At 42.5% G+C, this 24,796-nt stretch overlaps 1 protein-coding gene across 1 annotated transcript in view; it reads left to right on the forward strand.

The window, feature by feature from the left end:
* Positions 1–24,796, forward strand: part of LOC147679554 (unconventional myosin-XVIIIb-like) — a 675,984-nt gene that overhangs the window by 204,243 nt on the left and 446,945 nt on the right. The window contains exons 6-7 of the mRNA XM_086942460.1: positions 7,240–7,306; positions 11,605–11,717. Of these exons, the coding sequence (XP_086798586.1) occupies positions 7,240–7,306; positions 11,605–11,717 (180 nt within the window). The remainder of the gene's footprint in view (positions 1–7,239; positions 7,307–11,604; positions 11,718–24,796) is intronic.

Consider the following 24,796-nt stretch of genomic DNA (forward strand, 5'->3'; position numbering starts at 1 on the left):
TTGCTGGGATCAACTAAAGATGTAAATAGTTATCTGACATTCTGACATTTGGTTATATCACTTGTGGGGAGAGACTTTGTAGAAACACATGGAAGTGAATACAGGGATGATAGAGGCAATGGAATTAAAGCAGTAATGTGTAACATAGGGAGGATTCTATGCCTGCTTTAAAGGTTATACTTTCAGGAAGAAAATATTTTTAACCTAAATTCAAATAGTTTGCCTTGTTACCTGAAATTCTGGCAGGGATCTTGCCCTTTAGGGCATTCTAGAATTTTGGAGGCAATACATTGAGAGGGATAATAGCAGAGTGTGCCCAGATAGTGTTGTAAGCTAATCCGAGAATAATGATTTTCATGAGCAAAATCAGGCAAGAGACTGGCGGTTAGGAAGAGTGTTCAAGAGATGGCAGAGTCACATAAACAGAAAGCTGGAATGGCAAGGATATATTGCCCTTTAATCGTATTTGTACAAAAACATAAATTTTCCATTAAGTACAAAATAGACACCTACCTATGAACCCCAAGAAATAAGAGTGGCTATCCTCAATATCTGTAGACTCTATCAGTATATCAGAAAAAAGCAACAGTGCTCTCAATGATATGGAAGCTGTTTCTAGGATGGGATCATTTCAAGACTGTGACTACCAGGAGCAATCGCCTACAGGAGAACTTGCCTGTTTTCTTGTCACCGGACCTCGCCGCACCCGCTTCGCGGGTGCCGCATTGCCAGCTTTCGTGGGGGGCTGCACTTCGGACCCGGAGGGAGAAGATTGACGGCGGAAGAGGGTTGAGGCAAACAGCGGGGCTGCGAGCGTAGCGGGGACTCCATTGCCCAGGAGTCCCTGCGTGACCGAGTGGCAGCTTCCGGTCCGCTCTCCCTGTTGTCCCGCCCACCGCCCTCAACGCCCCTTATATCAAAGGTCTAATCTCCCGCAGCGCGGGAAGCAGCTCGGGGCGAAGACCGGGCAAAGACCGGGCCGTTTCAGGCCGTTACAGACCGAGTAAGTCGGACCGGGCCACCTCCCTTGGCCGTTTTTGCCACGGTATCCAGTTCAACTGTGCTCTTATTACCCCTAAGTACTCACAATATGACGTCCTTGCGTGAAACTCGGAGTAGGTCCACAAAGCCCGTGAAAAAGGCTACAGGGACCCTGGACGACTTTATCACAAGGACTAACATAACCATTGACAATGAGATCACAAAACTACAGCATAGAGTGTCCCTGGAGTTGGAGACAGCTAGAAGGCAGTCCATAGACATAGCATTAAGAAAAAAATCTTCGTTAGGTAGCATTGCCTCTTCGAAAACTCCTGAGCGACCTACCGGCCCCATACCTATTATTACTTTGGCCGAAGTGCATCCTATTCCCGAGGAAACAGCTCCCACTGCTAACCTTAACTTAGACCCCTCACATAAATTATCTATCAGTAGTGTATCTGAAAACATAACGATTTCGGATTCACTAGTGGAGGATGTTAAGGGGGAGAAAGCCCAAGGGAAAGCAGATTTTAAGAATAACCAGGGAGACACTAAGGCAATACCCAAACAAAAGAGAAAACGGAAAAATATGTCTGTGTATGCCAGGAAAAAGGCAAAAGTAGCCACAAGCCAGTGCATTACAGGGGGGGCCTCACAATCAACTATTGCAGCTAGTAAGTCTGACCAGACGCTTCCAATCGTGCAAACACCTATTAGCAATGACAACATAGAAGCGTTAAATCTAGATTTAAGAGTTGACCACCCCGTTGTCGAGGACGAGAAAACTTCCACATCCATGGTTGAGCCAGAGGGGGATAAAGAAGAGTTTCTGAAACTTGTATGGGAAACACTTAAAAAACTCCTCAGGCCGCTAGAAGTTAAGCTAACCTGCATTGAAAATCAGCTACTTGAGGTGGAAAAAAGTATAATCACCCTATCCAGCTTAAGCCTTAATGGTAGTGATGTACCTGCAATCTCTACACTGCCCCCAACTATGGCTTCTGTGATATCCTTAAAAACAAATCCATCCAGCACACAGCACCCAAAAAAGGGTGCAGTAAAAAACATAAATGCAAACCCGATAACGAGTATTGCAGTAAATCCCAATGCCACACCTTTGAATCCGCCAACTGTTAACTCCGTTAGCAAACCATCTTTGAAGGGTCCTGTACAAAGCAAGAAATCACAGATAGCAAATGTTGTCGACACTCATTCCCCTGCCCCCAAAGCCCCCGGCCCAAAAAAGTCTTCTGCTGACATACTTCCTCTTGCACACACTACTCTGGGTCTAAATAAGTCCCTGGCTGATAGATCCTCCGCAAACAGAACAAATAAACTTAATTACCAAACACCCTATGCCTATGACAACTTTAAGGGAGGATACATAGATCTGCCCCCTGATGCCAGTCCCTATTATTATTATTATTATTATTATATTCTTATATAGCGCCAGAATCGACCCCCAAAGGGGTATCTCCGCACTTGCCTTGGGAACCCGTCCTGGTTTTTCCCTGTGAGATAGCCCCTACAGGGCATCCCCAAGGTGAAAGCCAGGCATCCCGCCGCGGGGGCCGTTGTGGAGATTAAGCAAGCTTAATACCCAGAGTTGCAGAGTGTGAACCCATGATTAGGTCAGGCACCGAAGCAAGAATTATCAAGTCCATGGACATTTGAGCTCAAGACCCTGCCGCGTCGGGAATTGAACCCTGGTCCCGGGTCTGACCTCTGCTTCAGGGTCTGCCTGCTCTAACCAGTGAGCCACACTTCTCCACTATGTAGTTGTTCTTACTGGGGTGCCTGAATTAGACAATCAATTTGAAGAAAATTTTCTATCCTTAAAAAATAAGGTGATTTACTGGCTAAATTCAAACAAACCTGTTCCGAACCATATGAAAAGTAGAATCCTTATGGTTCGCAGGGTACCTTGGGTCGGTCCTATAGTCAAATCAATTCCGGGTGACTGTATCGTTATTTCATTTGAGGAACCCCATAGTGCCCAACAGATATGCACATGGAAATCATATGCAGGCACTTCATCTATTGAAGCCAGGCCCTTATCTTTTTTCTACCCCCCACCGAGGCCCCCCAACTACGGGGCCAATTGGAATACTGTTAAACATCATTCCGGTCATGCACCCGATTTTGGTAGACAGGGTGTTCGAAATGTGTGGAATGGAATTCCCACTTTCAACAGGTTTAGCAGTTTAGATGGAATTGGCTGACTTGAGACCTTGCTAAATTGCACTTTTAAGTCACATGGCACCTACTGTTCACCCGGTGATGGGAATATCTTCCCCAGAGACAGAAATAGTGAGAAACCACAGAATGAGGGAGAGGGAGCCAAAAACTATTGTAAAACGTGGGATTCCCAGAATACGGAAAGTATTACAGTAGCGAACCTACAGTGTCACAGAGTGGATGAGGGTTGTCTTGGTGATGAAACCAACATTGCAGCAGGGGTTCTGGCCACGGAAACAGAGAACCAAATTGTAGGTGACTTGCAGCTAGATGGTGTAAATCTTCCGGTGGAACCAGTGCTGGCCATTGATGACTCCACCCGTCCTGATAGTGGGGCTATTCCACCGTTACTTGTTTTGTCATGGAATATTGCAGGAGTCAACAAAAATCTGATGGACCCAGAATGGGCTGATTATGTTGACTCCAGCGATTTCTGCCTATTGCAAGAGACATGGGTGATGGATATTCCCCACAGGCTAGGATATAAAACCTTTGGCACAGAGGCAGTTCAGTCTAATAGGGGGAGGCCGTCTGGGGGATTGATCATATGGGTCAAAATTTCATTGAAAATAAAGGTCGAATCAATAGACACAGGAATCCCTGACATTCTGGCATTAAAACTTGTAAATCTGAATGGGGACGAATGTTACATTATCAATGTTTATAATAGACCCCTTGGTCATTCCAAAGTTTCTCCTACTTTGGAAACCTTGGATGGCTTGTTGAAAAGGGTGGTTGGTGATGTCCCTTTGATTCTGGGTGGCGACCTAAACTGCAATTTTGAACCCGTTTTAGGGCTTACTGATGTCTTTGAGGACGAAGATCAAGCATACAACATTCCCCAGCTTGAGACTTCAAACTGTGTTAAATGCTCTGCTCTAGCTGTCCAATTAATGAGGCTAACTGCAGATCATGGTCTCAGAGCATGTAACGGCCGTCTCCCCTCTGACTTAACAAAACAGCCAACTTTCGCGAAGTCTAAAAGTAACCTGGACTTCATACTTGTCTCATTAAGCATCTGGCATTTTATGGTTGATCTTAAGGTGGCAAACAGGGATGAGAGTGACCACTATCCCCTTGAACTTTATATTGATGCACTCATGTTTAGTGACACCTCTGCTTCAACATCTATTGAGGTTTCCAACCCTAAATTGTGTGAGCAGGTACATGTTAATAATAACAGACGTGCATTAAAATGGCCGTACATTCTAGCCCAAGGTAAGGCCTTAGCATTGGTTTATTCACTTTTTGGCACAATGTTCGGGCCTATAGGTGGTCAACCCTTCTTACCCGACCATTATGATCATTTTATTGCATTACACAAGATTTTCTTTGATGAGTTAAAAACCTGTCTGTCCAAAATGCCAAAGAAAAAGCAACAAAATGTAAGAGTGGGATGTCATGCTAAACTATGGTATGACGATTCATGTAGGTTGGCTAAGAGGGAGCTCCTGTTTGCTATTAAAAATAAATCAAAGGATGATGTCAGATTTGCAAGGGAAGCATAAAAGCATGTCCAAAGGACTTCAAAAAAGTTATGGGAAGAGTCGATCTGGGCTGATATGCTGGTTGCTGCCAAATCTAAGGACAATGTTGGCTTTTGGAGGCTGGTTGCAAATGAGGGACACGCAGGTAGAGCTGTGAAGGACACTTTTTTTAGATGAATCGACTTGGGTGACACACTTCACATCTCTTTACAAACAATATGATCGTGGTGTTAATGAGATTCCATGGCTGCCTCCACCGATTGAATGTCTTGATTTTACACTAGATGAAACAAAAAGGGCAATCAGTGAACTAAAAAATAGCAAAGCCCCTGGCCCCGACAAAATACCAGGCGATTTGTACAAACATGAAATTGAAGTTTGGGCTCCATATATAAACCGTTTGTTCAATGCTCTATCTAATAATTGTCAATTTCCCGATAGCTGGCGCGCAGCAGAAGTTGTTTAATTTTTAAAAAGGGAAATAGATCTGTGCCTTGGAACTATAGACCAATTAGTCTAATGGACACCCTGCAAAAACTCTATGCCAAACATTTATTATTTCGGATAAATGACTGGCTGGGGGAAAAAACAATACTTTCAAAGTTTCAAGCCGGTTTTAGGAGCAAGACCAGCACCATAGACCAGGTCTTCAGATTCTGTTGTATATATTGGAAATATGTACACATTAGGAAAGGTCATTTGTACGTAGCTTTCATAGATCTGAGAGCGGCATTTGACCTTGTCCCTCGCAACCTGCTCTGGAGATCCCTAAGTGAAGCCGGTCTGCCAGGGTGTCTTCAGGTTCAAATAGTCGAGTTACATGCTAGGAATCATGCCAACATTAGGTGGGGCCCAAATGGTGAACTGACGCGTAATATTCCAATTGAGCGTGGTGTCCGTCAAGGATGCGTCTTGGCCCCCACCTTATTTTCTTTATTTGTTAATGATATCCCTGATCATTTGAATGGCTGTACCAATGACTCACCACAGCTTAATGGAGAAAGGGTGCCTGCGTTGCTCTTCGCGGATGACACCATCTTAATATCCCAAACCAAGAAGGGCCTCCAGGCACTCCTTAACTCATTCAGTAGCTATTGTGTGAAGAAAGGATTAGAGATAAATGTTGACAAAACTAAGTGTATGCCATTGAACCCCAGTAAACCGGATAGAGGGACCTTTACTTTAAATGGTCAAATTTTAGGAACTGTTGATACCTTTTCCTATTTGGGGGTTGTACTCGACTCAAATCTAACATGGAAGGCCCACATTGAGAAAAGCAAGGTGTCATATGCCCATAATGTCAAGCCAGTTATTAGCAAACTTAATGCTAGTACAAGTAAGAGTGTGACTCCTGTGCTTGAACTTTTCAAATTTAAAATCCAATCGGCTGCCCTCTACGGGGCTGAGATATGGGGACCTTGGGCAAGGGATAGTTTCCATGGTCTGGATAATAAATTTATGAGAACAATTGTAAGGGTTCCCACTAGTACACCGCTGATCCCTCTTCAACTTGATTTGAATTTTAAAAGAACTGATAATTTTACTACCATTAGACCATTAATGTTCTGGATAAGGATATGGTCTACCCCAGAACTATCTGACTATAGAATGGCCTTCGAGAGATATTGGATCTAGATTCTTTTCACTCCATTTTATGGCTCAGACATATTAAAAAATGTCTCTCAATTCTGGGCTTGCCTCAGTTGTGGGAGAATCCAGATAACTTACCACCATTCGCCAAGTCTATGGTGAAACGAGCCTTCTGGTCCTATACAACTAACAGGTTAGTGAATGAAAATAGAACTGGGTCCTTAATCCAAGATTTCTTAACCTTTAAAGATGAACCTTCCTTTGAAGTCTTCTTAGACGAAATAGAGCCTCCCCTTGCGAAGTCTCTATTTTTGAAATTCAGGTATGGGAATCTCATGCTGAATTCCAATATAGAACGTTGGTCTAAGAGAAAACTGGAATGTCCAAATGTTACACATGGGAAATGTTCTATGTGTTTAGATTCTTGTACGGAGAATGAGGTCCACATGCTGTTTATATGTAAAGCATTTTCGAAAGCGCGAAAGAGATAGATCAAACCCATGTGGAGTCTCTTAGGAACAAGATCACGGCATATAGGATTATTAAAACTAATACTTCCCAGCCTATTGTACTTAGTATTAGTAGGTTTCTTTATTCTGTGTATATTGTTCGCAGGAAATTTGGTCAGGTTCTCTGAGTAGTAATCCTGTATATGCTTAGACTCCAGTTGCAAAATGAAATGAAGCACTTGGTGTTTTTTAATGAGGATGACGGAAATGAATTTTGTATTTTAAGAGACAATTCCTTTTTAAAGCACTTATGTATGTACATTGTTATGATCCTCTGTTTTATGCATGTATATATGTGTGTCTTTTATGGTCAAGTGGCCGAAATAAATAAATAAATACATAAATTAAATGATACAAATTTTTTGATCTGTTAGGATACAATATGGTCTTTTTACCTGGTTCATAGATGTCTTGATTTATTTTGTTTTTTGCAGACGCCTGAAGATGTGTGGTATGAGACAGAACAAGTGTGGTTCGTTCACAAGGATGGATTTTCTCTGGGTAAAGTTAATTTCCTTACTGAAATGAAAACGGATTGTACAAACCTGTACTTTTCCCCTCTCATCCTGGTTTGCCAGATCCCTGCATGACAAAAACACAGTAGAACAAGTCAGAGAGGAGTTTAATAAGCCCTATATGAATAGGAATGTCTTAAAATGTCATTGATTTTTCAAAAGATAACTCTGAATTTAATTTTAAAGAAATCCGCGGTGAAAAAAAATAGAAACTATATTTGGAAAGAATTTGGAATGGTAAGCTACAACCTTAAACGAATAGTAATACTTCTAATGGGATTTCATGAGAATTGCATATAGATTAAAGTATGTGTAAGAAATCATAATAGTGTGTATAATTTTCTTTCCTTGAACACATTTGTTCAGTGTGAGTAGTCCACTCCACTTCAGTTGTTACTACCAGAATGGAAGGCTGGAGGGACATTTTTTGTGCTCACTTTCGAGCCAATGGAACCCTTGCTACAGGGGCGTAACAAAGGCCCCCACATCCCCGCATGTGAGGGGGAGCACCCAGGCTTACCCATACTGGAGGAGGCCCACTCAGTCCCTACTCATGTGAGTGTGAGTGGCCCCTTCAGCATATCTTGCAGGGGTCCCCCTCATGTTCTATTACACCACTTCCTTGCTATGCATAGGGTCCAGGGTGGTAAATGGCAGGATGATGCCTACTGGACTAGCGGCGTGCCAGGATACCTGTCAGATCTCCCTGCCTGCAGCAAGCATCCACCTGTGGTTCCAACTCTGCATACTAGATCCCATCGAGGCAGACATGTCTTGTTTCCAGGCACCAGTAACAACTGAACTGCTAGCATGCATTATCTAACTGGTCTTCAGTAGCAGCGGCCATTTTGAAAAATAAAAACACAATCACATGCCCCCTTTTCCGACATGGCAATAACTACCTCAAGACATTAAATGGTGTCAGTGAGAAGGCCTTTTACTGCAGAGATGGGGTACGCGTCTCCACTAGATCTTTACTTGGACTGCTATATTTACGGCATAACAGGCAGCAGGTGTGCCAGGTCATCAATGGCTTTGTTCCATGGCAATGGGCAATTACTGTTTAGTGAAAGGTTAGGCTGGGTCCTAGGTTTGCCAAGTGATGTGAGCTTGATGCTGCATAACTTTGTGCTGCGCCAGCAGGCTATTAAATAAACCAATGCAATATTTTGCGTTGCTTTGCTCCATGCTTGCACCCACACAAAACCTTAGTAAATTTTCCTCTATATATCTGGATTCCCTCACTAGACAGTCTTTGGTCTGATTATTTGCTAAAATAATTCATACAAACTGCTTTTCTTGGTTAGGTGTAGCCTTTATCCTGAAACCTGGCCTCTGTACTGTGCTATGTAATGAACCATCAGTGCATATGTGTTATAATGAAACTTGTGTCTACAGCTGGGTCACCAGTCCAGGCCTGTCTTAAAGCTAGATCAAAAATCAAATAAATAAATTAATCTGTCAAGGAATTACAGAATGTGTGAGCAAATATTTTTTTACAATGAGTAAAATCTTATCTGCCATCTGGTATGAATTATTTTGAAATTGTAGGGTAGAAATCTCACTAGAACATGGCTGTGCATTGGTCTGTTACAGTACTGGTGCCATAGGCATTAATGTAAGCAATAAAAATTGAGTTCTTTATTTTATGGTTTACAGCCATAAATAGTTTACAGTGGGCATCTGACACCTAAAGCCCCGGTATGACTGCGCCTGCTATTCTAATGATAGCTACACCATTGGTCTGAAATTACTGCAAGTGTGATACTGCCAAGATGCTGCATGAAAGACGAGTGCAATGCTGTGTAAACACCACCTAGCACAACAAGCATTCGTTTAGTAAAACCAAATCAACACTCAGTTTATCATTCCAAGGTGTAGATGTTTTCAAATAAATCAGCATTGACTAACTTTACAAGAGCAGATGTTTACTGAAGCTGACTTTTTTTCCAAATAGTGTCTATTGAGAGTGCATTTGTCTTCTCATCTGAATAAAATGTTGCTGTCATTTAGCATTTCTAATATAATTGGTGTGTGTAGTTCTAACGCAAATGACCTAGCATTGTAGGTTGAGTGCACTCCCATTTTCCTTGTATTCGTTTTTTAGTTACTACTACTAATAATTATCATTAAGGATCATCGCTCAGCCCCACGCTCTTCAACATCTACATGACCCCCCTCTCCGCTATCGTCAGACAACACGGGCTCAGCATAGTATCATACGCCGACGACACCAGGCTCATTCTCTCCCTCATGAAGAACCCCGAACACACCAGATTCTGCTTTCAGGAAGGAATGAGGGACGTAGCCACCTGGATGAAAAGCAGCTGCCTAAAGCTCAACTCGGAGAAGTCTGAGGTCCTCATCCTTGGACCCTCCACCTCCACCTGGGACAACACCTGGTGGCCCTCCGCCCTCGGGAGTCCGCCCACCCTGACAGACCACACACGGAACCTCGGCATCATCCTCGACTCCTCCCTCACCATGACCCGCCAGATCAACTCCATCGCCTCCTCCAGCTTCAGCCGCCTTCGGATACTCCGCAAATGGATACCCCCAGAATGCAGAAAAACCATCACCCACTCTCTTATAACCAGAAAACTGGATTACGGCAACACCCCCTACACCAGAATCAACAGAACTCTTCTCCACAAGCTCCAAACCATCCAGAACGCTGCAGCCATAATCGTCCTTGGAACCCCATTAGACTTTCATATGACCCAACACCTACGAGACCTCCACTGGCTCCCCGTCGTGAAGAGAGTAACCTTCAAACTGTTACCACGCTTACAAATTCCTCCACAACATCGTACCCAAATACCACAACCTGAGAGTCCTCCCACGTATCCAAGAGGAACCTTTGCTCCGTAGACTTTGCCCTCGCAGAGACCCCTCATATTCGCAGAACCAGAGCAGGCAGAAGAGCTTTCTCGTATGTCGCAGCCAAAGCCTGGAAAAAGCTCCCTGTCAACACCAGATGCTTCCCCACCCTCCACACCTTCAGGAAGAGCTTCAAGACCTAGCTCTTTGACTGAACCCGAGCTTCCCCCCTCCCCACCTCCCCTAGCGCCTTGAGACCCTCAAAGGTGAGGAGCACGCTTTATAAATCCCTGATTAATTGATTGATTGAATAATAATAACAAAAATGATAATAGTACATTATTATATTTATTATTGTTGTTGTTCCTTGTTGTAATAATATTTATAGTAATACTTTAGTTATTATTATTATTATTTAAATTATTATTATCATTCATAATAGCATTGTTATTAATATTGTTTTCGTTGTTATTGTGTTAGGAAATTCACTTAACAATGATAATAATCATTGTTTTTATTATTATTATTATTATATAGTAATTATGCTTAATAGTATATTATTATTGTTGGTAGTACTGGTACTAGTAGTAGTAGAAGTATTTATTGTTGACGTTTTGACCCATATATACAGATATATCCAAATCAATAGACTTCGAAGATAAACTGCGCTCATGCTTGAGATTAATTGAGCTGTCTACTGACTTGGGTACCAGTGCAGTGGATGGTTCCTGTTCTGCATATCTACCAGGAGGAAAGATCTATACTAATACCTAGGGTCACCATTAAGTGGTTTTTGAGGGTGTATCTCTTCCTTGCTGTCCTTGCAGTTTCAAAGTATATATAATGTTGTTGTCTTACAATGTACTTTTGATAAGTGGTGTGTTGATGTACATCAGTACATGATCTGACAAATAATTTGTTGTTAAAAATCCTTTTTTGCTGCTTTCCTGGCAGAATCATTCTGGAATTATACATGCACTAGATGGTTTGTTCAACCACATACATGCTCTTAAATAACTAAAAATAATTTCCTGAAAACAATATATCTAGATGTTTGTAACAGGCACATTAATCAGCCATGTTATTTACTTGTGTACTTGTGCTTGTCTTAATTTATAATTTACACTGTGAACCCTGTTCTGCAAACTCATGCCCAAAATCATTAACTTGCCTTGGAGATTTAGGGATTCTGATTGAGTCACGAAGACCTTGGCTTGTACTCTTGGATTAATATCCTCAGTCACAAATTAATATACATCTTAATATGTTGTTCGAAAAGGTAAACTAGCAAAAAAATGTGGTTTGATGGCGAGGTGGATCTTTTCAATGCCATCACAGTATACCATGTTGAAAATATTTAGTTTCATTCATATTTTATTAGACTATTGCTCTAAAAACGATGATAAGTTGAATAATGACCTTTATGGTACATAACCATATGTAATTTCTGCCATCCTCTCGCAGCCACAGAACTGAAACCTGATGTTGGAACCCCCGAGTTACCTGAAGGCAGAGTGAGAATTCGCATTGATGCTGATAACACTGTTATGGAGGTAGATGAGGAAAACATACATAGGGTGAGTGACTAATGTTTGTGCTAGCATAAAGCAGGTTGTGAAAAGAATCCTGTCTGTTCAATGCCTGGAAGCATTCTATTTATTTTCGTTTGTTGAAAAAACAGTTTCCATGATGGAATCTAGCAGCACCAACATAGAAGTTGGTTTTCCCTGGGGTAGTACCGTTTTTTTAAGCTCAACACAATAGCAATATAAATCAGTAAAACTAGTGAATAAATTGCCCCTTGACCATCTCCACTTCTTTGTGTGGCTATCTATGTCCTTGGCTAATACTTAAAAGCTCTCCTTTGAAACATTTCTTTGCACTATATTTTAATTTCTACATTCACTCTTCCTGCTAAATGGGTATCATGTAATGGTGAACCATATAGTAAGTACAGATTGTTAAGCAAAAGATTGGTGAGGAATTTTGATAAGTTGAAATTTAGTTACCTCAAATGGTATTCTTTACTTATTGTAAGGCTAATCTTAAAACTTTGTGACCAAGAATACTTGTTGCCAAAGGTAAGTTTGGATGGGACTGGCAACTGTCCATCATGATCAATATAACTGTCACTATTAAAAGCATTGGGCATAATTCAGATATATTTTAATACTGAGTAGAACTCGTACCTATAATATATATATATTTGTTCAACTGTATGACAGAGAGAGAGAGCCAGAGACATTTAGATTACACGTATGGGTAGCCTCAATTGACTAATTTACAAATACATAAAAAACAATCAATTGTTTACTTAATACACAATAATAAAATAAGAGTGAGTGTTCACGCGAAACCTAATCAGTAACCAAAAGAAAGATCTGAGAAGTGGTCTAAGACATGCAATGTAACGTTTATGACACTGAGTGATGGTGTGGGGGTAAGCACACTCACGCATTTTAGAAAGTGCCTTAGTGTAACCTATGGAAACTACTAATTTATACCTAACTGCACCTAACATCAATAAAGTGAAATTCACCAGTTCATTAATGACTCACAAAATGTGTTTATGAGGCGGTGCCTTATATATTTGTGTACATTTAATTTTTGAAGAGAAAAAGATGCTTAGAATGCATTTTACAATTTTGTCATTGAGACTAGATGATCCATTTAATAATTTATAAGCAACACTCACTACAGGGGTCAGGATCACGCCTCTTAATTGAGAGGTGAAGGGCTTGAAACACAATGTTATGTTATGTTATGTTAAACCGATTTGTATAGCGTAACAGCTGCCTCAGCAAAGAGGCGTCCCGGCGCTAACAGCAGCAAGACATAGAAGCTAAGGCCTAAGCCGGGGGGAAGAGATAGGTTTTAATATCCTTCTGAAACACCAGATAGTTGTCCAGCAGAAGATCTGGCAGGGGAGGGAATTCCAGAGTTTGGCCGCAAGGTTACGGAACGACCATCCACCAGCACGTGTACGTTTCACCCGAGGGACGGTAACCAGGCATTGCCCCAAGGAGCGCACGTGGTGCAAGGGTGTATAAGGGCACTAACAGATTGGCCAAAATACCCGAGGAGGAGTGCTTCAGAATTTTAAAGGCCAAGCAAAGGGCCTTGAATTCGATGCGCTTGGCAATAGGCAGCCAATGTAATCGTCGAATGGCACCGGTTGTCGGCCAGCTTCTAGGGAGCCCAAGCAGAACTCTGGCTGCCACATTTTGCAAATGCATGACCTCTACCTTATTTACCCCCAGGTAGAGTGAACTGGCATAGTTCAGCCTAGAAAGGATGGCCTCTTGGACAATCATTTGTCGGGTGGACGTGTCAAAGCACCCCAGCAGGGGTTTCAATCCCCAGAGTAAGCCAAAGCACGTGCCTGCCACTTTCTTGGTATGGTCCTGAAAGCTGAGGGCCGAATCCAACCACACCCCTAGATTTTTCACCACCGACTTTGGGATGATGCATTCCCAAGGATATTTGGCCACCATTGCTCACTCCATAACTCAGGATCTCTCCCCACTAGCAGCACCTCCGATTTATTGGCGTTGAGCTGGAGACAGTTGGCAGTCATCCACTCCGTGACTGTCGCCAGACCGCTCCTGAATTTGGGAGCGTCCCGAGTAGAGTCGTCGAGAGACAATGGAGAGACCCCAGTCCCTGGCCACCACAGCCAATGGTTGTACATATAGATTGAAAAGTACAACACTCAAAGCAGAGCCCTGTGGTACACCCTGACTGATAGACTGGACATGAGATAGAAAAGAAGGGGCGGTAACCTGGAATGTTCTCTCAGAGAGGAACGATCTAAACCACTCTAGAGCTTAGCCAATGACACCCGATTGCGGCACTAAGATCTAACAGTATCAGTGCCGAGGTGTTCCCAGCATCAAGAATGGACCGCAGATGTTCGATCACTGCAAGTAGAGCTGTCTCCGTGCTGTGACCTTGGCAGAAACCATTATGAGAGAAATCCAGGGCACCGTGATTATCCAAGAATGCCATTAGAATGGAATTAATATGTGCCTCTGCGATATTGGCCGCCCAAGCTAAGAGGGAAATCGGACAGAAGTTTTCCAATTTGGCTGGGTCCAGTGAAGGTTTTTTAAGCAGGGGAACCACCATTGCCTGCTTCCACAGCCTAGGGACGACAGCAGTGGAGAGAGAGATATTAATCACCTGGCACAGAGGTGCCAAGAGCACAGGCAGTGAGTTCATGAACTGGTCTGGCTTAAGGGAGTCTGCAGGAGAGCCTGATTTAATTCTGCTGCAAAGCAGACAAAGCTCATCCTGTGAGATTGAGGGAAAGGGCGTGAGAATATGGGTAGTAGGAGGTGTAAGAGTAGGGCTAGGACAGAGAGACACCTGAGGGAAGGATTTGTATATAGTTTCTACTTTTGTGACAAAAAAGGTAGCCACGTCCTCACAGTGCTGCTTAGACGTGATCACAGATGCCGTAGTGGTTTTCCGTAGTTTAATATCATTAAGTATTTTGAAAATACACTTGGATGGATTGCTGCTAGATGTAATTTCATTAGCAAAGTAGGCAGCCCGCTCAGATTGTATAGCCTGATGGTAACTCCTATTAGCGGCTTGATAGCGTCTCTTTGCCGCCAGGTTGTAGTCCCTCCTCCAATCCCGCTCCAGTTTTTTACAGGCTTTACGCTTGGTGGCCACTCTATCAGAGACCCAGGGGTTGGAGTCAGAGTTGCGGCATTTTGACCACATGGCCTGAATGAGAGAGTCCAATATTTGAGTAAAGCTGTCGCAAAGTACATTATATGCCACGTCTGGATCACTAGGCAGTTTAGGAGTTTCTAGGGCCCACAGGGCATGAAATTGCTCAAGGCTCAATTTTCGCCATGGGTGCTTACAACAAGACTTCTGAGCAGCTATGTACAGTGGTTCAGAGGTCAGAAAGGATGCAGAAAGGGGACAGACCAACAAACCGGGTTAAGGGTATCGATAGTAAGGGAAGGGAGGTTGGAAAAGACGGGGTCTAGCAAGTGACCTGCCGCATGAGTAGGACCTACAACTAATTGAGTTAGTTGACAGGCTGCCAGGTCTGCGAGAAAACTACTGATTTCTGTATCTGTATGGTAGTTAAAGTGTAGGTTCAGGTCACCAAAGATGGTAAAGTTAGCTGTTCTCGTTGCCAGGGCACTGGTGACTTCAATGAGTGCAGATTTAAACTCCTTGGCCGGTCCAGGAGGGCGATAGACCAGCAGCCCTGACATAGTGTGGTTGGCACTAAAGGAGATCGCAAAGTGTGCCCATTTGCAATCTGCCACAAGCTCTTTAACAAACGTGCAACATAGCTGAATTTAAAAATGACAGCGATACCGCAGCCTCTCAATAACCTATTCAAGGTCAAAATACTGTAGCCAGGCAGAAGCGCTAGACCTGGCTCTGCAACCATATCATCAGAGAGCCAGGTTTCCGTTAAAAAAAAGACATCAGGAGCTTCATCCTGTACTAAGTCATGTACATCAAAATAGTGTTTAGCCAGTGAACGGCAGTTGAGACTCAAAATGTTAATGAAAGGCCTAAGTGAAGGCAAGAGGGGTGGTGGAGGCAACTTAGTATGGGAGTTGAAGCCACATTGGATGCAGCAAAATGGCCCTTCCAGAGAGCCAGTTACCGGCTGCACGCAAGGGCTTACTGTTTTATTAATGGCCCATAGATCCTCCCTAGAATATGATAGACTACAACGTTTGCCGCCGACAGCATGTCCGGCGTATGGCGACGTCCAGGCGCTGATGGGCGCAGACGGGCACAGTCGGGCTTGCCTTTGGTGCGTTCGCTGCATGTCGGCGCCATTAGTTCCTAGAGTAGGCAGGCTCGCCAGAGAACTCGGGAGACTAGTGCGTCACCCAACAAAGATGGGGCCCTCCCGTGGACCACAGGAAGTGAGGAGGATCGAGAGAAGTACCCTCTGACCGGCCGGACCCCTTCCACACAATCAGCACAGCAGCTGTGGTGGACCGACGGGCAGGCGGCGGAAATACAGTTAAAAACAAAGGTGGGTCAAATTGAAGTAAAAACATAAAAAATACAACAGATAAAAAACGATAAAATTCAGGCATGAGCTGCATGCCACTCAAAAGTGCAACTAGTGTAATGCACAGTACAGCAGATAATTAGCAAGTGAGGAAACGCTGCAGCAGCTCGTCCATGCGAGCTGGCCTCTAACTCTATGCCCCAACTCAAGCTGAGACACTATAGATCAGCCTGGTAGAAGCCATTCATTGCTGATAGTTCAATCATGTTAACAGTATAAGTGTATGTCTGCAAGCAAATGTGGCATCTCTGATGTGTTGATATGATGAAATATGCTTTCTCATGGTCATGAAAAGAGCAAGGATTTTTAACACTCCATGCAAAATAAAGTTTTTTTCAGTACTTTGATGCTCCTACATGATAGTGTTGTCTTACAAAAATTACATATGTGTGGACTCTACTATCAGTGCAGTCTTTATTGTTTTAGGGGTTACATGTCCACATTAGCCAAAGTAAGCTTGATCCAAATGTACCCGTGAAAAAAGCATATGCACCATCTATGCAACATCTAGTGCATTAATGATATTGACAGCTGCTCGGAGAATCAACCAATTTGTTTATTTAGAAATCAAAAAAGTTATAATATTATGTTCTAGTTTCTACAAATTAATTTGATTTACTAAAACACTTTGCATCAATGTCCATGTTATTATTCTATATGGATATAATAATACCACTGCTTCTGATATATAGCTCAGTTCTTAAATGGCTTATTTATAAATGCTTCTTTAATATGTGTTTATCTTTCATAGGCTATGATAAATAGCAAAGGCACTACTCACCACATATTATAAAGATATTGCAAATCACTAAGGAGTTCCATGACCATATAGAGGAACAAGGCTGAAGTCTGAGTTGCTTTATAAGGTTGTGGAACTCTGAAACATTACTTACTAAAGATTTATATATTAATTAAATCCTAGATTGACTTGACTACTCTATTAATATCATTCAACATATATTGCTTGATGGACGAACTGTAATTTTAGGTTGGTAACAATCTTTTCATCTGTTCATCTTCTCTTCCACTTCTAACAGTGTGATATTCTATCTAATACACAAGGAATTCAGTGTTTCTGAAGGGCTACACACTCCCATGTGGGCCCTTACTCCACGGAGTAGCACATCTTTTTTACTTACACTCTTTCTTTTCATTTTTTCGGGTGCTCAATGTGTTTCAATGGTCTTGTTTTCACCTTATCATCACATGCTGAATTCGGAAGGCTTTTCCTCCTCTTCCTAGGATTTTTTTAATATTGGGACTTCCACTGCATGAAGGATATGTAATGAATCCCGTTGTAATACATTGGAAGTTAAAAATTATTTTGTATATGTGTATTTACAGCCTTGAATAAGTCACCTCATTGTGACAAAACACATGTTGACTGTTTCTGTGTTGAATATAGGCTATGGATCAACAAATTCTTTGACTTCTGGCTTTCATTTGAACTAACAGTGACTAAGATAATCAAGACTGTATAATTTAATTTACTGTATTTGGACTTCTTTTTTGAGTGCCTGGATACTAAGTTCTTTCATGTTTACATGTAGGTATTTTATACCAACATGTCTTAAGGCACCTATCATAGTAGGGTGCTATTGTACCATTACAGCACCATTAATATATGTTTGAAAACTGTTTTTTGTATATACTCTCCATACTCTGTGAATTAGGATGTGCGGGCTTCTAAAATACTACTCCTGTCTTAAATTTGAATTTTGGATTTACATTGACTACTATCCCAAAGTAAAGTAAAGTTGCAAAATGTACTGCGGTGCATTTCTTTGTGTCGGAGTGGTGTTCCCTGTGTGGTGCATGGGCATTCCAATGCAACCGCTCATCAGTTTTGATGCAGATCTGTGTCTACAAAGAATCATAGACAGGGGTTTGTGTCGAAATTCGATACCTCCTCGAGGTAGGCATAATGAGCAAAAATTACTCAATTTCTCCTTGCCTTTTTTAATTTGCATGTGTGCAGAATTGTACAGCACATCTACAAAGTGGGAACTACTTTAAGGCATAGTTTTTGTACTCAAATGGACACCTTCCAAACAAGACTTGGAGAATGCAATCACCATTGCACTATGCCTCAAGGGTGTCTGCTTTGGCACATGGCTGCCAAAAGTGTGCCAGCAAAGGGAGCAGGAAAAACAGCGCCATAACTTAGTAATTATGGTGCTATTCTGCTCTCTCCCTTTCACATATTGTAGTGAAGCAGCTTAATTTGCTGCAGTATTGCATAATGTCTTAGAAAATCTGGCTCATGGTGTCTAGGTCTTTCATATGAAAGAGATAATATAGTTGCAGGTATGAAGAATACAATCAGAAATCATTGTGTAAAAATAAACACGCTAAAAAGAATTTAGCAATTTTTCCAGAAATATGTTAGAATCAATTTAATGTAAGTCATGTTAAAGAAGCTGTAGCTCAGAATGTATAGAAACAGTATTAATTACTAAGAGCCTGCAAAAAATAAACATGTTGCCATAAAGATATCCTGATGATCAGTGTTTATTTTAGAAAAGCAAATCAGAAGAATGAATCCATAATTCTCTTTTTCTTTGTTTCTGCAGCTGCAGTTATGCTATGTTACCTATCATTAACATGGTCTGCTGTCAGACGGCATTATGAGGTCACAGTTCAACCGTAACATATATCATTATAGTTGGGTAACAGTGAATAAGAGGGGGATGTATGATGTTACAACGCATGCTTTTACCACGCATGCTGTTACAACGCCAGTTTTACAAGGCAAACCTTTACAACGCATAGTGCATTGGGGTGCTGGATAGTGAATAGTTTAATTTACTATTCTAAATCCAGTCCCCGTGGACACTAGGGAAGGTGTTGGATAGTAAATTAAATCTATTCCCTATCCTAGAGCGCCCCCCAGCGCAATGCGTTGTAATGGTTTTCGTTGTAAAGTCTGCATTGTAATAGCACTGCGTTGTAAAAGTTTTGTTGTAAAGAATGTTTCCCATAACAGGGATATTTTCTCACAGTGTAGTCACAGTGACATTGAAAAGAGAAGAATACAAAAATCAAGTGTCAGAACCTCAAGGTGAAAAACATCCCTTTAGCCCATCTATAATTTTATGTTCTATATGTCTCCAAAAAACAGTGTCCCCTGCTTTCAGCTGCTACAGAAGGGTAGAGGAGTAATGGGGGAGCCGAACACAACATGGCATCTCCTCTTTAGCCCAAATGTAAAAAAATATACTTGGCCGCCTACAACCTACCTCCACCACATTCTGAACATTCAATTCCCCTAACCTCTCTAAGCTGTGCTCTCTGCTTTCCATCGGTGCAGAGAACCAGCACTGTACCGAGAGGCTCCCAGAGAGCCAAGTTAGATCAGCCTGGAATTCGGTTATGATGTCAATGATGCTAAGTGATTGCAGAATATAACAAGAGTTTGAATTCATGATGGTGTAAAAGCCATACTTAAAATATGATTTCAGTTAAGGAGCCACATCATTGTCTTATTACAGGTGACTACACACATAACAGCTCAACTGTAATGAGGATATTACAGACAGGCTTTTAAATAGGGATTGCACGCTCTCAAGTATTATAATATTCCACTGTCGGTGCCAGAAGTGTTCTATGTATAGCCTTACTAACCGTGTATTTCATGTTCTTTAAATAGAGGTGTTCCATCGTTTCATTTGACTTCCTTGAATGCATGTATCAGCAACAATTTATACCCCTGCACTACACATCTAGTTGAGATAAGCCATCGCTGACTGTCAAGGAAGTGTGGATTTCAACAACTGTGTAAGGCTTGAATGAGTGTGGGGCTGATAATTCGATCTTGTTAAATTGGGTTAATAAAACAATTGCATGATCCATCTTCAGCATAATTGTGTAGACACAACCGCCAATCAAAGGCCACGTTTGCCTAAAACTTACATTCCATATGGGTGGTTATCTAGTGGGAAATATATTGGGAAGACAGAGGTCTGTTGTATTAGTGAATGGATACAAAAGGGGATAATGGACGGAGCGTTTGAGCAAATCAAACACTCAGCCCCAGTCAACTGATCTGGGTTTAATCCATCACCATTCTTTAGCTCACTCAGCCACCCCAGTTCAGACATGGCCATATGCAAATCAGTCTGACCCTGTGCCTCATGGGAACAGTCCAGCCCAAACCGCCAAGCCATGTCTTCCCTGGAGCGGAAACAAGCATCCTGGGACCGGTTTTGGATTCATAATCCTCATCAGCCAGGCTATCTTGAATCCAGTTGCCAAGTGAGCAAGGGACTCACGTCTGAGCATACCCTACCAACTTAGGGCGAACAAAGCAATACAAAAGGGGATAATGTATCAGTGAATGGAGTCAGCACACAAGAGACATTGAAATCTGAGACCAATAGGTTTAGAGGAAAAGAAACCGAAAATCAAAAGAAAAGTGACAAATCAAACGGTTTGAATACAGAATCTAAAACCGGTTAGAATAGATAAGGAGTTGGTAAGTAAAATTGGTAAACAGCTAAAGAGAGAGAATTTTATAGAGAGAAACCTCATGTACTTCTTAGCTTGACAACGAGGACTTGATAACAAGCAACAACATAATAGTCAACATTAGAAGTGCCAGAGGAAAATGGGATTACATATTAGAGCTGACAGCATGTAATAGAAAAGAGAAGCACAACCACAAATGTTTTGAAGGCGAAAGGAAAGCCCTGGAGAAGCGCTTGAAGAATTGTGTGAGATGATAGCGGCTTTAAGAAAGAACAATATAAGTGCCTTCTGGTTTTAAAGTTCTATGTTCAATGTTGTTTTCAGAACACACTCATGTTGTTGCAATAATCCTTTTTCGGTTTTGCCAAAAGTTTGATGAGTATAATTAGAATGCCAGATTTGAGACAAAAGACGCTGTTTAAACTAATTCATGAAAATTGAATTAAAAGAGTTCTGTCTAAATAATGTCTGATTTCCTTTCCATACATGAGTGAAAAAAATGATCCCAAACAGCTGTTTGGACATCTAACTGAATGGACAGATATTATCATTTTAGCTCGCCACTAATTCTTTCAGAGGCTGTTCTAGAAATAGTGTTTTTTAGTGCAGGTGGACGTTTGCCTTGTAAGTGGTGAACTTAAAAGGTATACACAACAAAATATGACTTACTAAATAATTTGACATAGTGCCAGTATTTTCATGGCATCTTTTTGAAAGCTCATGTGTATGCACATCTATACTTTGTTAACTAAACAAGGTATACATCTAACAACAGGTTATCTTGACAGTGAAACAAATGAAAATGTGAACGATTAATTAATAAGTAGCATTTGCTTTTATGGAGGCTAAAACACTCAACTATCCCTCACTACCTAAACAGTAAGCCTCAAATCATAAATAAAATGTTTTGATGAGAGCAAAGTAAAGATGCCAAGTGGCTCTCTAAATTAAAAGCTACTTGCTAAGTGTTGGCCCCTCTCCTTTTAACTGAATTAATGTTTGCTGGCCTTAGGACTGTGTGCACTTTACCACTGCTAACCAGTGCTAGAGGGCTTGTGTTCTCTACTTAAAACATGGTACAATTGGCGTATATCCAATTAGCTTATTTGGTTTGCTTATTTGTCCCTAATACTACGTTTACCCAGGGCTATAAATTAAATCCTGCAGCACTGCTTGTGTCACCCAATTAAGTAGCCCTTTAAACATGTCTCAGGCCTGCCATTGCAGCCTACTCTGAGTAAGTATGCCTGCAATGGTGCATTACAACATGGAGGGCCATGGGTTCCAGCTTGAGAAGCCCAGGTTTGCCTGGTGAAGAGTTACAGAGGAGAGAAATCGCCCCAGAATGATTTGTGTATAGCTGCATTCTTCTGAGCTGGGTGGGACACAAAGGAGAAAAAAAGAAAAACAACTCCCTCTACACTTCAAAAGACTCAGTGACAGATCACAGCATCTCAGGAAGGGAGAAGGGCTGATAAGAGAAGCATAAAGAGTAGTGATGATGGTCTGTAATTAACCTTTTGACGCTCATATCACTGTGGTTGACAGCCAGGTGTGAACTCTGGTGACTCCAATGAACTTTTTGTGGGACAATCCGCTTTGAAGTCTTGCCTGCTGTAACCAACAGTTTTACTTGAAGAAAGAAGAAAAGGAGAATCAGAACCCCAGCATAAAACCTCAAAGACTCAGACCCTAAATTATATTTTGCTGTCTAGAGATGGACTATAAAAAATAAAGGTGAGACCCTGAAATTCAACCCCTGCCAAGCAGTTAGATAAACTTTGTGAGAAGGAGAAGCTCTACAAGATATCTGCCTGTGACCACGACTGGAGGCAGAGGCTTGCTAGTCTCTGCCCCAGCCTTGCCCACCGGTTATGTGTGAGGAAGAGGAGAGCTTTGAAGGAAGGGAGCTCCAGTGGGGATGTGAGAGGAGGTGTGTGGCTGTGCACCAACCGATAAGTTGCCTATGTGTTGTGTTTGCTCTGTGCCCCCCCCCCCGTATGCCAGGAGAGGGCCACTGGAGACTGAGCTGAGCGTGAAGCACCATGCAGTTGTTGACGAACCTGATACCTCCATGCTCTGTTGACCACATATGCCAGAAAGGGCCTCTGGTAAAGTTACCACTGCTGTATCTTATGGGGTCTGAGCAGCCTAACATCGCCAAACTGAGCAGGACCCATGCGTGGTCACTTCAAGGGCACCCGTTGCCCCGCCGAACCCCTCCATGCTGCAAGGGCAGATAAGATGTTAGCTGGGCCATTTGAGCCCTTGCTAACTGACTGCTAATAGTGCTGCACCACTATGAACACTTTTGATTAAAATCCTGAAGAGTATGGCCTGATAGTGTGCATTCCCTGGATGTGGCCACCAGTGAATGAGGATGAACCCCAAACATGTTACACAATGGTGGGTGGGGCGGGGATTTATCTGACAACTACAAGGGCCCAGACCTCAAGGGGGCAGGGTGTTGCTGCTTTTGACTGTTGTATACCTTTGCATCTGTATAGTTATGTTAGACCTTGCATCATTGGCGTGAGTCTCCCTTCCATTTTTGAAGGATTGCCTCCTCTGTTTTGATATGTTTTTACTGGTTATATGCTTTGGGCACTGTGCCAGTGCAATTCAGTGCCACAGTGCAAGTGCTCCCTATGTTAAATTGACGTGCTAATTGGTGATTCCATGATTGGGTTATTTGATTTACGTGTCAGCCCCTAATACAAGCCACCATGTGTGCCCAGGGCTTATAAATCAAATGCTGCTAGTGGGCTTGCAGCACTGGCTGTGCCACCCACAGAAGCAGCTTGTAAAGTGTGTCTCAGGCCTGCCATTGAAAGTCCTGTGTGCAGTCTAGTACTGCCATGTCGACTTGGCAAGTGCACCCACTTGGCAGTCCCTAAACCTTCCCTTTGCTTCATATTAGACACACCTATGGTAGGCCGAAGGGCAGGGTGTATAAGGTAGGACTTGCTCTGATGTGTAGCATGTCGTAATAGTGAATTACAGCCATTGTCGTTTTTCACTATTGCATGGCTACCTGTTCTCCAGTTAGATTATTACATTCTTATAATCCTAACTAACTCAGGGAACATGGTAGAAATTCGAATTATATATGCCTGAACTCATAATGATAAAATACATCTTTTTAGTAAAGTTTGTTTTAATATTCTGTGTTTGAAAATACCACTTTTAGAAAGTAGGTATTTCCTTGCCTAACTGTCCAGGTCTGCCTCTGCTAGGTTGTGTATTCCCTGTCTGGGGTTGTGAGTTACAGGGCTGGAGGATTCCAGGAGACAAGCTGGGGCATCCCGGTGGTGAATAGAGAGATCTGCATCTAGATGGGAGGAAGGAGTTGCACCTGGGACCTGAATAGGGCTGGGCCTTCCCTCTACAATGCTGGCTCCACCTCCTGTGGCTTGTCTGATGTTTCTGCCCTGCACTGTGAAAGGAGAGAAGGAATCTTGTCAACAAAGTGCTCCAGAGCTGTGCCTCCCCTCCCCTGTGCTGGTTTCACCTCCTGTGGAATGTCTGATGTTTCTGCCCTGCACAGTGAAAGGAAGGAAGGAGTCATGTAAACAAAATGCTCAGGAACTGGTTTGGACTAGGCAGAGGCCTCTCTGCCTTCAGAGAACAAAGGATTTGGGGGTATAAATATTGGCACCCAGTCCCAAGAACTTTAGATCACTTCTGGAACAAGAAACCTTTTGTCAAGGAGAAGAACCAAGGAAGCTGCAGGAGCTTTACAGCCCCTCTGCCAGTGTGCTGTTTGTTGGGTTGGCCTGCAGTGGTTGCTTCATTGCCAAGGAAAGGAGAAGGAACTTTTAAGGACTTTCATCATTTACAGAATATTCTCCAAGGGCTTGAACTGTGCTTGCCTCCTGCTGAAGTCTCAGGGACAAAGGACATCATCTCCAGCTCCCCTCTGAATTTCCTTGTTGGGAGTTCTCAACTCCAGACATTTGCCTGTCGCTGGGAGCTGGAAGCGCGACGCATCGAGAAGAAGCATGTCGCTGTCGCAGCTGAGATCGTCGCACCGCCGGAGAAATGTGCTGCCGCCGCATCTCCCAGATAGGGTATCTTTGTGAAAGCTGCCTGCTGTGGGATCACGGGAGAAGCATGACATCATCG

The sequence above is a fragment of the Lissotriton vulgaris genome, chromosome 11 (assembly GCF_964263255.1).
Source record: "Lissotriton vulgaris chromosome 11, aLisVul1.2, whole genome shotgun sequence".
NCBI lineage: Eukaryota > Metazoa > Chordata > Amphibia > Caudata > Salamandridae > Lissotriton > Lissotriton vulgaris.